This window comes from Strix aluco, chromosome 1 (genome assembly GCF_031877795.1).
Source record: "Strix aluco isolate bStrAlu1 chromosome 1, bStrAlu1.hap1, whole genome shotgun sequence".
Lineage (NCBI taxonomy): Eukaryota > Metazoa > Chordata > Aves > Strigiformes > Strigidae > Strix > Strix aluco.
The window spans coordinates 57,873,389-57,889,079 of NC_133931.1; the positions used below are offsets into that span (position 1 = coordinate 57,873,389).

General features: G+C 42.1%; 1 protein-coding gene across 2 annotated transcripts in view; it reads left to right on the top strand.

Moving 5' to 3' along the window:
• GNAL (G protein subunit alpha L) overlaps window positions 1-14,536 on the top strand; it is a 192,136-nt gene extending 177,600 nt beyond the window's left edge. For both annotated transcript variants that reach the window (XM_074822124.1, XM_074822133.1), the window contains exons 6-12: window positions 1,299-1,353; window positions 4,071-4,144; window positions 5,067-5,125; window positions 5,363-5,483; window positions 6,748-6,878; window positions 8,947-9,014; window positions 14,286-14,536. In XM_074822124.1, the coding sequence (XP_074678225.1) occupies window positions 1,299-1,353; window positions 4,071-4,144; window positions 5,067-5,125; window positions 5,363-5,483; window positions 6,748-6,878; window positions 8,947-9,014; window positions 14,286-14,432 (655 nt within the window). In that variant the 3' untranslated portion in view covers window positions 14,433-14,536. The remainder of the gene's footprint in view (window positions 1-1,298; window positions 1,354-4,070; window positions 4,145-5,066; window positions 5,126-5,362; window positions 5,484-6,747; window positions 6,879-8,946; window positions 9,015-14,285) is intronic.
• Window positions 14,537-15,691: the final 1,155 nt, after the last annotated feature.

Consider the following 15,691-nt stretch of genomic DNA (forward strand, 5'->3'; position numbering starts at 1 on the left):
CACACCTTGATCATCCAGAAAGAAAAACTTGGTATTCTAACTGTAGATACTGCATTTTGTTTCCCTGTTATAACAATGGAAGTTCAAAAAGGAAAAATAGTGTAAGTAAATTACGCAGTGTATTTCTCTTCCTTTCAGTTCATATCCGTGGGAAAGTGCTATGAGAATTACAAACAGGCTTTTAGGGGGGTATTTTTTCAACTGGTCAGTGTGTGTGACCCCTGTGTTAACAGTGAGTCACATTGTAAGTCAAGAGTTCACTGTTTTTTTGTCTTTCCCACTGCAATTAAGTAGATTCTACACGCACACCCAAGTAAAATTGGGAAAAACTTGCCACTTGATAAAGAAATATTATCAAGAAATCTTGATAATATAGTAGCAGGATGAGTCAACCGGTGGGATAGTCACTGCCAAATACCAAATAACAATTCAGGAAAACTTCTAAGTCATACGGGCAGTCTGGGTAAAATGAGCCAGCTGGGCTCGCAGGAAATCTAAGAAATGGATGAGAGAGACGAACCTGCCTGTTTAGCTATACATATAAAATCACATTTTTATGTCCTTAATACTGCCTTTCTAACATGTTCTAGGAAAGAAATGAAGCTTGAAACGATTTTTTAAATAATTGGAGAATGTGGTTCCCCCCTTTTTTTCTGCTTCCCTTTTCTCTTGCCCTTTCCTGCAGTTGTAAGTTTTTGTTTCACCTTATACATCTCACTGAATTTTAGCGACATAAAGAGTCAGACTGGTTAACCTCCACTTCATGTCAGTTTTGCTTTCCACTTCTGCTTTAGTTGCAGTGGTCCAGGGCAGCATGTCAATCCAGAGCTATTTGTGTATATTAACAAGCATTTCTGCTAGCATTACTGAGACCATAATTAACATAACATTATGATAGATTAGCATTATGCTAAATAAAGGCAACCCTTCACCCCATTTTCTTTTTTAAACCCCAAACACTTTTTTTATGTCTAAACAACCATATAATGTTGTGACACATGGTTAGTCTTAGTATTTTTTAGTGGAGCTCACAGAATTATAACATTTAACTGCATTTGGACCGCTTGAGGGTATTGCATAACGGTAAGTGTAGAAGTGCTGTATTGAAACAAAGTCTGGGTAAAAAGTTCAGAAGATGTAACTTCAGTCAATCTAAGTAAGTAAATCATGGGGCTCGTAGCTTTACCATTGGACTTGTGTTTTACTTTGCAGAGGGAGTCTAAACCAGAAAAGGTACTGAAAAGTATTAGACTAGACAGTATTTTACATCTCTAAGTGCATGTTTACTTTTCTTCTAGCTTTTTAGAAAGAATTGACAGCGTCAGCATGGATGACTACACACCCACAGATCAGGTTAGTATAACTAATGGGGTAGGGTCTGAACCAAGACGCCCATTTGTATGAATTCTTTTTGTAATTTATTTTAGTTCCAACAGCAGCTGAAATAGGGGCATACCATTTAATATCAAAGTACAGTCTGGGAGTTTAAGTAATGGATATTAAAGAAGAAGAGGCTTTTTGGTGGTGCAAGCTTGTCTTTTACTGTTAGTATATGTAGGTCGGTGATCTCTGTAATACATCTGTTATTTCTTCTTGCTTTCCATTCTGTGTTCCACAAACAAAGCGAAGGGAACAGAAAATGTAAGTGTAAAAGCCTACGATTTCCCTCACCAGCCTTCGCTGCACAGAAGCAGTGTTTTATTTCAGTGGTGGAGGTGATGGAAACCCAGAGGGAGGCTTCCCATGTCCATCAGATGGGTCCTTCAGAGGCAGAAGCCTGCAGTAGATCTAGTGTCCAAATTCGGGGGAGAGTACCAGCAGCAGCAACAGACCTCGTGGTCTTCTCTGAGGGTTTGCAGACACCTTCTTTCCAGCCTGTGTGCATCTCCTATGGGCAGGATAGTTTCTGTTTAAGCCTTATTTGCAGGACAGTACACTGTTTTCCCAGATATCGTGATACATCTTGATAGAGTGCTCTAATGACAAATGCATTCAGGGAAGTTAAGGCCTTGAAGTAAGAAAGGGCTTCACCATGGTGCACGGCTTCAGCTGCCTTCCCTCAGCTCAGGCTGTGTGGTTTCCCTGGGCAGGATGTCTCTTCGGTAAATGTATTCTGAGATTGTTATTCTTCAGTGCAGGTATCCCACTGTCATCTAATAGTCTCAGCCAAGCTTGTGGGCCACGTCATAAGCTGCAAATACAGGTGGCAGAAGAGAATCCCTGAACTGGATAATTCAGTCTAACCATGACAGGTGTATAATGGGTGGATGCCCTTAAAAAAATACAGTTGCCAAATCTCATCGTGCAACCAGGGACTGAAATTCAGAGAAATGAAGTGACTTGCCAGAGAACATACAAGGAAGTATGCGGAGCACAGCCTGTTCCTTCAGACCTAGTTCAGGTCTATAACCACAAGCCTGTCCAATTACTCTGACCGTATCCTGAAATAGAAGGCAGTAAGAAGTAGTATGCATTGTATTATAAGGTGAAACTTGTATAGTCAACCCAATATAGGATCAATTATTAAAGCCCTCAAGACATTTTCAGACCAAAGCAGTAGCACTGGGATTTACTCCATCAAGACCTCATGGACTGATTTTAGCATTGATACCTCTCAGCTGGAGAGAGAAGTCAATGAAGCAAAGCCTCATTTTTGCTTTCATTATTTACGTTAGTGTTGGCCTGTTTGTTCCTGGGAGGCTTTTCTCTACCTGGAGCAGTCATTCATCATCTAGAAATTTTTCCTGATATTTCCTTTGGGAAGAAATGTCCTGTGTCTTCAAAGATCAGGCGGGGCCTGTGGTATTTGGCAGGCGGAAAACCTTTGCTCTAAAGAAGGGATTCTCTTTTGCTTTTAGCTTTTCATCCTGTTGTTAGTCCTATATCAGTTGTCCCACTGAATTAACTGGTAAAAATCACCATTTTCCTTTTTTCTCTTACTTCCTTTAATTTTGTTTGAACCATCTCAAAATAATGACTGAGTCCAGTAACAAATAAATGTCAGAAAATGACAACATATAATAACCAAAACAGTTAAATAAGTGGCCTTCAGCTGAGTTCTTGCAGCTGTGAAAGCAGCTGAGGTTTGCCAGCTACCAGAGTACTTGAAGCAGTAGATGGTAGGGTAGGGGAAAAAGGCAACCTGTGCTTGGGACTCTGCACCACCGACTGCCTCCTTCCCTCCCCACTTTCCCAGCCGCTTCGTGGCAAGGAGAGCTAAGCTAGCCCAAGCGGCCCTTCCCTCGCCCCAGGAATGGAGCACTCCCCAGGCAGGCGGCCGCACTGGGAGGTGGCTGCACAGTGGGGTTCATCCCGTGCAGGCAGCTGGCAGCTTTCTCCAGCCTCCGATTTTGTCCTGCACCCACTGCCCGAGCAGCAGTGCTGGATAGTCAAGGTTAAAAACGCTGCTGGTGATGACGATAGCACATGGTGAGCTATTTGCCTGAGGTATGCATTGTAAATTGCTTTTGCCTATTTCCTTTGAGAATCTAGGAAATTATTATTTTTTTAATTATTAAAAGAATGTTATTTAACTTGTAAAGTATTGCTAGTTTGAAAAATAAGAAAGAAATGCCAGATTTACGTACAACCTAAATTCTGTTCCCCTGTGCTCTGTAATAGAGCTTTAATTACTCAGGCACAAGCTATTATTTCGATAGGATTCCTGTCTCATTCAGTACAAAAGAAGGCAGAATTAAGGTTGCCTGGGCAACTGTAAATCTGGAGTTTTCTAACATTTGAATACTTGACTTTACAACATGAATAACATTTTTCTTAGTTTTATGTAACTTCAGAATTCATTATCCACGTCACATACAAAATTGTATGGCCATCAATAACAGGTTTCAGTGGGCAGTAAGGAGAATGTATATAGGGTCTTCTGCTTTCTGATTGTGCACAAACCAAATGCAGAGATGATGTCTGTGTATATCCACTGTGTCGGTATGGACAAATGCAGGTTTACCAACAAGTCTGATTGAACTTTAATTAAATGGAACATTGAAGACTTTAAAAACAAAATGAGGTTAGAAAAAAACCTTGCTAATCAGCTTCTGTGTTCTCATTTCCAGGACCTATTAAGATGCAGAGTGTTGACATCAGGGATTTTTGAAACAAGATTTCAAGTAGATAAAGTAAATTTCCAGTAAGTCTATTAGTAATAATTTATGAATACCATATTAATTCTTAACAACTTACTTCAGATGTCTGTGCTCATGTATGCTTGGTATAGTAGGTTTAGGGTGAGAGTTGTTGCGATTTTTGGTTTGGTTTGGTTTTTTAGCTCTCTTTCCATAGATCCTGGTAAAATTGCCTCATACTTTGCAAAAAGAGCTGATATTAGTTATGTGTATTAGTGATGCTTTATTGTGGGGTTGTCTGTGGCTGTTTTTACTAACTGGCTCATTGGCATATTACTATAAACTCATAAAATACTTTTGGGGATAAGATCTCACAGAAGTTAGTGGGAATCCTGCCACGAGTCAGACTTTTTACAGTGGGACAAGGAGAGTTATATGTCTCCCTTCTTCCAGAGGGCTGCAAGCTCTGTGTTTGTCAAAGTTTTACACTATGTCTCTGTAAAACACCTGCCATCAGGCTGCCTCTGCTCACTGGTTCTCACCCAAAAGGGTGGCAGCACTGATGGGGCAGAGCTGCCCCCATGTCCTCCTCCTTACAGAGATGCACTCTCCCCACCACCCTTCAAAATATGCCGAAACCTGTACTTACCCTACAGTTACAGTACATCCAACCTAACCTGCCACATGCACTTCTGTGGGCCAACACTTACCCTGGAAGAGAGTATATTTCTCGTTTTATGGGTTCAGTAACCTTCTCCTGGCAGAGCGGGGCAGGTGGAGCTGTGCAGCTCTCTGACGTGCAGTGCAGCATCAGCAGAGCTCTTGATATGCAGCACGGCATCAGCAGATCTCTCTCCCCTTCGGGCGGTATTTCACTGCAGCTGTCCTTGGGGCTGTCAGATTTTTAAACTGAACCCTCGTGCTGCATGCTTCGTGTGACTTTCCTAGTGCACATAAGTGATATAACATCCTATGGCTTTTTAACAGCATGTTTGATGTAGGTGGCCAGAGAGATGAGAGAAGAAAATGGATACAATGCTTTAATGGTAAGTAAAAACATTCCACATTTTTATTTTGAACTTATTCTCTGAGGTGTGAGCAGCTTAGTATTCATATTCACACATAGTGTGTCACTAATGCAAGAGTCCAGTGTTACAGATAATTTTCTTTGGGTATTTTTGGCAGTTTGGGGAGTAATGTCAGTGTTACCCCAGGGTGTGTGTCCTGGGATAACGGAGATGTTCTTTTCTCTCTCCTTTATTTCTTTTATGTGCTCTGCCCAGACGTCACAGCTATCATCTTTGTTGTGGCTTGCAGCAGCTACAACATGGTAATAAGGGAAGACAACAACACAAACAGACTACGGGAATCCCTGGACCTTTTCAAAAGTATCTGGAATAATAGGTAAAACATACCTCATTTCTCACCCACCCTCCCCAATTTAGCTACAGTTCAACTCCTTACAAAACAGGACTCGCCTTACTGTGTGCTCAGATTGCTTATTCAGAAAATGTTCAGGTAGGGCCAGGTCGTGGGGTGCCCCCGCGGTGTCCCGGTGGGGCCATGCTGCAGGGACAGTGCACACTGCATTTTGCTGCTGCTGCCAAAATGATGCAGGACGTGGGGACAGCTGGGAAAGGGTGAGCTCCCTGAGCCAGCTGCCACGAGGGAAGCTGGGGAGACCCCTTTTTGGCGTCACTGTGCTGCTTGGCCGAGGCTGCGAGCATCCTCCAAATTACATTTCGGCTCCTCCTCAGATGCAGCAGCAGGAGCAGCTAGCTGTTGGCGTTGCCTTCAATTCACTGACTGGCGCTGCACCCAGTACCCGCGTGGGCAGCCGCTCTCGTAAGACTCGTCTCTGAGAGCGCACCGTTTCTCTGCCTTGTGGGATGATATTTCAAATCTAGTCTAATTGTAACTGCCATTAAATTGCCATTCTGCCACAGTGCATGTAAATCATAGATATGTAACCAAATAGCAATCTGAACAGGTTCCTGATAGAGAATAAGTAAAAACAACACACAAAATAAGGTAATGAGGTTTCCAGCACATACCTATGAGGTTGCTCTGCACTGAGAAGTGATTGAAGTCTGTAGAGTGAGGAAAAATGTTAAGTGCGAATCCCAAAGGCACATCGTCACAGTGATGGCTAGGTATTAATTGTGGAAGAAAAGAGATTCTTTTCTTTTGATTCACCAGCTGTCATACAGGCCACCCTAAAAGACGGGATATCTGTGTGGATGAACAGTAGTTAAGTCAAAGCAGTCTGAGAGAAGGCAGCTTTCTAGCCTTTTTCTCTTGCTTCAGCACAACCAAAGTAGACACTAATGTCTGGTTTTGGACTGCGGTGCTTTTAGGAAATTCCATCATTTTACCAACTTGATATCGTAAGGATAAATTAGAAAACAATATTTGAAGACTGCTTCCTTCAGCAATGCCTACTGCAGTTTTTATAAATGTATTTACAGATCCTATAAATACACCCACCAGCACAGGTGCAACCCAATTGAAACAGTAATTTAGGTCACCTTTTTTTCTGCTGAAGCATGTTCCACACTACTTCGCTCTCTGTCCAGGCAGGGATATTAGTAAATTTTCTGTTGAAGTGATACCTTTTCCTTGATTAACGTGTCAGAGATAACACAAACATTTGGTTTGTTTTTGACAGGTGGTTACGGACCATTTCTATCATTTTGTTCTTGAATAAACAGGACATGCTGGCTGAAAAAGTCTTGGCAGGGAAATCAAAAATCGAAGATTACTTTCCTGAATACGCGCATTATACTGTACCTGAGGATGGTAAGGTTTTTTCCCACGCAGGGATTGGACCTGCTGGCATAGCCTGATTTTCCTCTCTCTGTCTCGGTCTGTCTCTCACATGCAGACACAAATTCACAAGCACGCACTGTTCCTCAACAGGAACTGTTGGCCAAGTGAGGAGCGTGACGGCAGCGTGTAACTCAGAGGTGCCCCAGCCCAGGCAGGGTCTGAAGGGGCTCTGGCTGCCGGGGGGTTGTAGGGGACTGTAGGGGGGCTGGCTCCAGAGCACCTGCCTTCACCTGCTTTGGAGAAACCCAGTCCCAGGAAAGCAAAGCTGCTGGGCATGTCTCTGCCCTGCCAGATGCTTCTGCCTCGGCCTCCCACAGTGCTGAACTTTGTTAGGGATTCATTAGACTTATTTTGCGGCCATTCTGCATCCTCCAACACTGTAAACTTTAGCCTTTGCAGATACTGACAGAAAGCCCAGCAGACCAGCAAGGGAACTTTAGTGGAGGAAAACCGCATCAATAAATACAAGGAGAGCTGTGACAATGGAGCAATTAGCATGGCTTTGGTTTGATATCATTGCAAGAAGTACAATGATTCCTGCACTGCAATAACATATTACATAAGTGAACTCTGGTATTACGCCAGTTTCCTACCAGGCAGAGGGCTTCCCAAATATCGCAGGTCTGCGTCTAGCAAAAGTGGTAAAACTTGCACGTTCTGACCACTAGCCTCTGCCTTACCTGAGTGATGCCCCTGGCGTAGTGCTTGCAGCTACCTGTCGGAAAAGGCTTTTGTTCTCCACTAACCATCAACAACAGCCTAGGTTATGGAAGTGAAGATGGTCATAAGCTATTTTCAGCTTTCATTCAAGTGTGGAATTTCAGGAGTGTGATGCTGAGTTTCAGGTGGAGAGGATAAATAACCGTCCTAAAATCTGAGTTAACCTGGCACCAGTTTTATAATGCTGAGGGCTTTCAGAAGAAATCTTCTGTCACCACCACCCAAATTTCCCTCTCCCAAACATACACCACATACATACAGAGTTTGAGTACATTTTCAACATTTTTTTTATAGTAAGCCAGTTGTCAGAATAAAGTAGCTTTTGTTGTTTCTCAGCAGGATTTCACAGCGGATATCCAGAGTGATCCTGAATATTCACACATGAAGCAGCTCTCTTATTTTTAACCTGTAGTTGTTCATTTATTCCTTCATTTCAGCTGACATTATTTAAGGACAGCAGCACTGAACTCTAAGATGCTGCTGATTGTGCTGCTGCTCCATGTTTACCCATAGTGCTGTAGAAAAGTGTAAAAAATATGTTTCCGTATTCTGATAAATTTTGCCCTTTACCGTATTATGTTCATAAGCATCTGATTTGATATCTTAGATGAGGAGAAATCACACTGAAAGGAAGTGAATAGGTTATCTCTTCACTCTATTGTTTTTTACACTTAGCATAAATGTAGTTGTTACATGGCCTGGATAGAGATGACTTCATCTGCCAACAGACAGTTAGTACTGACCAATGAGTCTCCTGCTCAACAAGAGTTTAATTTAAGGCCCCTTGACAGGCACTGTATCTAAGTATTCTGCTGACTTGGGGCCTGGAAATAAAATATCTATGTTAAAAGATCTTTTGATGCTATCATTTTTTTCAGGTGTAATCTTGGACTACCAGTTTTAAACCCAAATTCCTGCCTGCAGAAGCTTTATTCAGGAGATGCTGTTCTGCAGAAACTGAACAGCTCAGCTGCTTTTTCTAGTCATATTTTCTGATAAAAGTTAAACCCTAACTCCCACTTGTTTTGTATCTGTATGAACAAACTTGTGAATGTGAGTAAGCCTCTTTATGATGTGACCAATGACATTGTTACAACGATTTCAGCTATTTTCAGGTTCCTGAAATATGTTAAATGCATAGTCAGGTTTTACAGTACCCTTCCATTTTAGAATTATCTGTCGGGAATCTCCTGTGGATATTTAACCTTTTAATTTCTGTATTGAAGGACTATTTCCTCCTTATTAAAGCTTTTATTATGAAAAGTAGATGATTGTTTGCTTTTCATGTTTCTGATGTCATTTATTTTTAATTGAACAGCAACACCAGATGCAGGAGAAGACCCCAAAGTCACAAGAGCCAAGTTCTTCATCCGGGATGAGTTTTTAGTGAGTAATTTTGATCTTATGTGTGATTCTATCATAGGAAATACTGGCAGATGGCGTAGTTTATTTAGGGAAAACTGATGGGTTTTTTCAGAAAGCTAGAAGGAGAGGAGAATGTCTGGCAATTCCCTAATTCTTTTCAGCTGCCCATCTTGCAGAACCTTCCCCAGTGCTTGCACATTTTAATGCCCATTTTATGTAAAGTCACCTGCCCTGCAAAGTGTCACACAGCAAGTAAGTGCTAGAGCTGAAAACAGTTGTGTGCCTGCCTGCTTGATTTCGGGTTCAGTGTGGGTGCCGGCAGCCCTCAATCTCTGTGCAGGGTGACAGTGCTGAGCACTGGTTCCATCCATTGCCAGCTGGTGAGGTTTTCTGTGGTTGTCTTCACCTGTAAGATGCTACTGGCTGTTGCCTTGACTGTTTATTTTGTGTATCAGTCCAGTCCATGTTTAAGCACACAGGCTTTTTTTTTTTAATCCTGCATTCCTCCAAGGGCTTTGGCAGTGGTCAGCTGGCAAGAGGGAATGAACAAAAAAGGAGATTTTATCCTTAAGTAAGATTTCTGTTGTGCCAGTTAGAGGTTTGCCTCACCCTATGACTGGTGTCATGGCACTACTGAGGAATCAAAAGAAAGTTTCCTTGTCTGGTCCCAGTTATTCTTGCAATTAAGGTTTCCTCTGAAGCTGAAGAGGTGGTGTCTGCATTTCACAGATACAAGCAGTTATCAGGCACATGATCAGCCCAGCTCTGGTATCAGAAACAGAGGGCTTAATCCAATATCACCTACGGCTTCACTCATATCAAGTCGTTGCCACAGTGCGAAGCAGTAACAGAGACCAGAACCAAAGTTTATCCATCTTGCCCTACTGGTAAAAACTGGGGGGGGGGGGCATGTTTGAGAGAGCAAATTTAATCATTAGAATTAAGAATTTTAAAGTCATTGTGCATTTACAAGTATTGTTAGGATTTACAGCTGTTGATGCAACAAGAAAGAAGCTATTAACTGTGTTCACACTTTGGGGATTTCCATTCCCTGCCTTAACCTTCCAGATTCTGAGGAAAAATGTCATATTGCACTGTGTTAACATAAGAGTCACCAAAAAAAAACCCAATTCAAGCCAAATCTCTCTTGCAGTAATGCTGAAATGCTGTGAAGCAGGTGACAGTATCCAGTTTGGAAGGAGGGTCCAAGAGAAACAAATTATGGGGAAACTAGGGTGAAATTCCCCACCTTTATCTATTTTCATTATTTAAAAAAAAAACACATCAAAGGCAAGGTCCTTACCTGCCATGACTCACTGGTGTTATAGAAAGGGGCCACTTACGAGGCAGGTAGGGAGCAGAGGGGGCATAGGCATTGTGGCCCCATAAAAAAACACCGCGTGGCTGCAGAGGCCGACGTCAGCCACGGGTGCTGGGTGCAGGAGAAGCATTTGGGCCAAGGCCAGCACCTGCTGGCTGCTGGGCAGTCCCCAGGACTCAAACGTGGGGCTGAAACAGGGCTGAAACAGCTTTCCCTGCTTTCCCTGCAACTGCCACAGGCCTGAGAGAGAGTATCTCCTCCGTCAGCAATGTTTGTCTCTCTCCTGGGTTTGTGCTTGGTTTCTCAGCGTAAAGAAATAGAGGGACGTAGTCATTTGAGCAATTGCTTTAAACTCTTGGGCTGTTTGAAATGAAAGTCTTGCAATCAAGGTGTTTCTGCTCCCATAAATAGTCTGAACAGCCTGTGTGTGCCCCCGGTGATGGAGGCCGCGCACGGGCCCAGCGGGGAGGGCAAGGTGGGCGAAGGCGGAGTAGAAACAGCAGATTCCAGTTTTGTGGAGTCAGGCACCAAAGGCTGAGGTTTCAGAGAGGAGGGGACAAAGGGGACAGGGGAAGTAAGCTCAGTGTACAGACTGGGGAGGGGTCTGATGTCCTTAGCCAGGTGCAAAGAAGAAAAGGTTTATATTTTCTACCTACAGCCTTCTTGGCTCTGCTTTACACATTTCTTTCCAAGTTCTTCATTTATGACCTTTTCCTTGTCCCACTCTTAACTTTTCAGACACAATTCAGAGAAGTCTGGTTTTATTCACTTACAAGCTTTATTGTGATTTTTGTCACAGGCGTGGATACATGTGAAAGTCACCACCATGGTGCTGCACCCCTTAAAATTCTGCCTGGCTGTAGACAGTGGTACTGTCAAATTTAAAGCATGTAATTCAAAGAATTTTAGAAGGAAGTTAAATACAAACACATTTCCAACAACTGTTGCTACACGGTAGTATATGAGTATTAGGAAGGCAAAATACATCAGCTCCTGATGTGAGGATCGATGTGGGGGCCTGTGGCCTCTGGGGGTTTTGGTGGCAGGCCTGGCTGCTCGGCACCGTTGGGTTTTAATGGGGGAGCAGTGGGTGAAGACTGGCAGGATGTATCGTGTAGGAAATTCTCCTTCCTTCATCTCAGGCATGTCCTTTCTCCTCCCAAGCTCTTCACAGAGGCAGCGTGCTCACGCGCTCCTTGTTTAGGCTACTCCCCAGCCTCATTTTGGTGTTTTGTACACAGGGCTCTCCAGCTGCTGATGTTTGTTTTAATACATCCCCAGTGTATGGGTAACCCCTGTTAAAACAGTGGCATGGGCCCTCTGGTTCGTGCTGGTTTTTAAAAAATCTCAGTCTGGGAGGTGAAGTTGCTGCTGTTCAAACACACAGGCCAGGCTCCCTCAAATCGTGCATTTGGCTCCTCGCTGAAAACTGTTGTCCTGTCCCCCACAGTATAGGGATGCTGGTATTAAATACCCCCGCCTTGTGTTCTTTCATTGCTGTCCCAGGTGATACTATTTTTCATCTCTGAAGTGGAGCTAAGTAACATGCTACTATACAAAATGAGTTTTGAGCAGGGCTGGAAATGTTGCGTTTATCTTCAGAGAACTCCAGAGCTGTCAGGGGACCAAAAAAAAAACCCAGACAACCTAACATTTTGAAAATACATCCTTTGACATGCCTTATATGTAACCAGGTGTCACCAGAACATGGTGAGCAGCTTACTACCGTAGGCATTAGTGGAATCAGTGCATGACAAACAAGCAAACATTTAGTGAAAGAACACTCATTTTACTGAAACACAAGATTGAAGGTTGAGTTGTTAGGCTGTTGTGCTCCCTACTGCCCACATCTGGGTGGCACTGAAAGCGATCGTACGCGGTCCCTCACTGACAGCATGTAACATTTAGTCCTAGAAAGAGCACATCAGAGTGGGGATCCGAGCCCCGTCTCGCATCCCTGCAGTACATAACTGCTGTGTGCAGACCATACGGAGACATTAATGCGCTCGTTACAGTGCACAGCGATCATGCTGCTCGAGGGAAGCGTGCTGGAAGGGATGAGGGCAAGGGGGCAATAGCAGTTGGAAGCCGCACGTATAGACGTGGGTTTCAAACAGGGCAGAGGTAAAGAGCCACGGACCCCTGCAACAGGCCAAGGCTGAACTCTCCTGAGGCTTGTGAGTTAAGAATGAAAAAGTGCAGCAGTAGTTGGAAGGCAGACTAGGCTGTCTTTTCGGGGACAGTATTTTTTTTGAGTCTGATTTGAAAAAAAAAAAAAAGCGTAGTAACTGGTCTTTCCTTGCTGCATTATACCACTGTCATATAGAAAGGATCTGCAGGTGGAAGAAAAAAAAAAAAAACTAAAGCAGCTATTGTATCAAAAATAGAAACACTATTGCATTTTTTTACTCTTGTAAAATTCGTATCATCTGGAGGGTCCATGCACAGCACTGTCCTTTCAGCCCTTGGGTTCCTAAGGGTCTGATTTCCCCCAGACTTTGCAAGACATCAAAGATCTCCCCATACCCTTCTGGAAGGTTTTGCAGGTAGACAAATATAATCCACATTTTAATTGAGTTTCAGCATTTGCCACCATTGCAGTAATCTGTAAAACTTTTTTTTTCTTGTTTCATTATTGTTTAGTGTACTTCATGCTTCAAATATGGCCTGAACAACTTACCCATCAGTTGAATACATTATTGAATTAATATTTTTCGTAAGAGTAAGCCTTGAACTAGGTATTGAGTGTAGCTTAGTAAGAAGAAAATAATTTTAATATATATACAGAACACCCCCTGTTTAATTAGTGCTGAGTATCTAATGTTACCTAAGTTACCTGCAAAAATCTACAATTTCTTGTTGATCTAATTATGCAAGGTATGGCTTCTAAATGTCTGTAGTTTTGTGTATCTGTAGATGCAGGTATTTAAAAGGTCAATCCTACATGTGAAATAAATGACTGTATTAAAAATATATAGTGTAGCTAGAAAGAAAGAAAACATTGTCTTTTGTGGTTTAGCCAATATAATTCATAATCAAATTTGGAAAAGGTTTATAAAAACAATTATCCCAAGAACTGACCTGCTTTCATGACATTCCATATATATTCTTCAAGATAATGATCCAGAATGGATTTAAAATATTTATCAGTCCTATAGTAATACAGAACAAAACTAAGAATTATTTTTTTAAAAAATATTTTTAAGATGCTGGGAATTTTAACAAGATAACCATGGGTGAAATGATGCTGGAGCTTAAGTTAGCAACCTAAAAAGTTGTGCAGTAGCTTTGTGAAAATTTAATTCTGCGTGGTCTGTTGTTTACTGGATTTCTGCATGTTTTATTCTTTTTTATATTTTTCATTCTGTGGGAACCCGGCCACTGTGGTGATAATTCCACCATGTTCTGGTCTCAATAATGATACCGAGTCTTCAGCCGGCCTACTAGGTTCTCTAAGTAAAAGTAACTTCAGGGGCCTTCAGCTTAAAGAAGCAGAAGCAGTAGGATGCTGTTCTCTGCCACTACTGGCTTCACAACTGGGAAGTTTTCAGTTGTGTGCTGCTGATTTAAAACAAGAGTTCAAAAATTTGCCACATGATGGCACCAACAAAGAAGGGAAAATAATTCCTGGGCCAGCTTCATGGCAGACTGCAGTGCTGCCAGCAGCACAGATCAGCTGCACTGTGATGTGCAAATGACAATAGCTTGTGCAAGTGATGGTGGCATCAGTGGCTCTTACAGAGTACTAATATACTGACCCCATAAGAGTATCCATAACTTTTTTTAATCTTGATTTCAAATTTTGATTCATATTGGACGAGACCACAGACCTTCCTTCTTTTTATTTATTTTAATTATCTATATACAGCATTTCCCAGGTTTCTTGGGACTCCGTAACTCTATAGACGCTGAGATGTGAAACTTCCCGTGGCACAGCCCTTGACCCTTTTTCCCCCTCACTCTTTCCACAGAGGATAAGTACGGCGAGCGGCGACGGCCGGCATTATTGCTACCCACACTTTACATGTGCAGTGGACACAGAAAATATCCGCAGAGTGTTCAACGACTGTCGAGACATCATTCAAAGGATGCATCTCCGCCAGTACGAACTCTTGTGAGGGGGATCACCGTGGAACCTGTGGTTTTAAATTCTTTGCTCCTTACTCTTTCTCTTGATACTACCCCACACAGGGTGGAAGAATATACTATAGAAATGTCAGTCTCTTCACTTTGTTTACTTTAATTATTTAACCTTAAAGCTGATTCGAAGCAAGTTTGGGTTGGTTTTCCTTCATGCTTTTTGGGACTATTTTTGTGCTTTATTTTGACATGCCACTTCTTCGTCATTCCACTAAGCCCTTTGGCTACCTCTGTTCCCGTAGGTTTTGTTTTTTAACTGAACGTGACCTGCTAAATTTTTTCCAGCAGGTTAACGTCAGTTCAAACTGGTATGTCAGCTGGATGACACTAAAGTCATACCTATCCCTCTGTGTGGGTTTCCTTTTTAACATGACATTGAAGAGTACTTGATGGGTGAAAAAAAGATTAATGCACTTTGTATCAGGTTATTAAATACTGTTGAGGAAGTAGACACACAATGTAGCAGCACCACAATATTTATTACTCTGTCACAGTTTTTAGCATTTCTGAGTTGCAGGTCAACTGATAAAGTGACCTCCTCTTTTAAGCCGTTACTGGCACAGGAAGTAGAGTAGATAATGAGAGGAACAGTGAAGACAAAGCAATTTTTCTGGGGTTTTGGAGCTAAGTGTCTCTGCACACCTCAGGCATTTGAATTACAGCTACTTTTCAGCCTGTTGCATCTAGGCAGAAAATTTACCACCCTCACTTACGTTATTTGTGCTGTCCACAAATGATCCTTTTAGTTCAGATCATTCTTGGACAACAGTCCTCTCCCTATATATATTTTTTTGTTTTACTGCTGGTTTATTATATTGTACAGACTGTAAAATGTAATATTATTTTGTACAACTTTATTGAAGAAAAATACTTGTAGAAGATCTTTGTGCCTTGATTATGGCTGTACCTGTAAAATGAGCTAAGATGTAAGTATGTTTTTGATTGCGCTGTACAGCTTGATGTCAACCTTACCTGCAGCAGTGACTGGAGGTAAGAACTTTATCTGTAGAGTTTAGGGGTTTTTTTCTGGTTTATATAAAAATGCTCTTTAGTATAAAAATTATAAATTATGCAAATTAACCACTTACCTTTCCAAGTAAGGTATTACAGTCACCGGATGTTGCAGCAAACATGCCTTTCTCTTTTGAAGTCTCAGCTTTAAAACATTGGAATTCATTCAAGTGTCCAAATTGCAACCTGGTGTTGTTTTAATGGGAACCAAGGATTATTTTTTTTT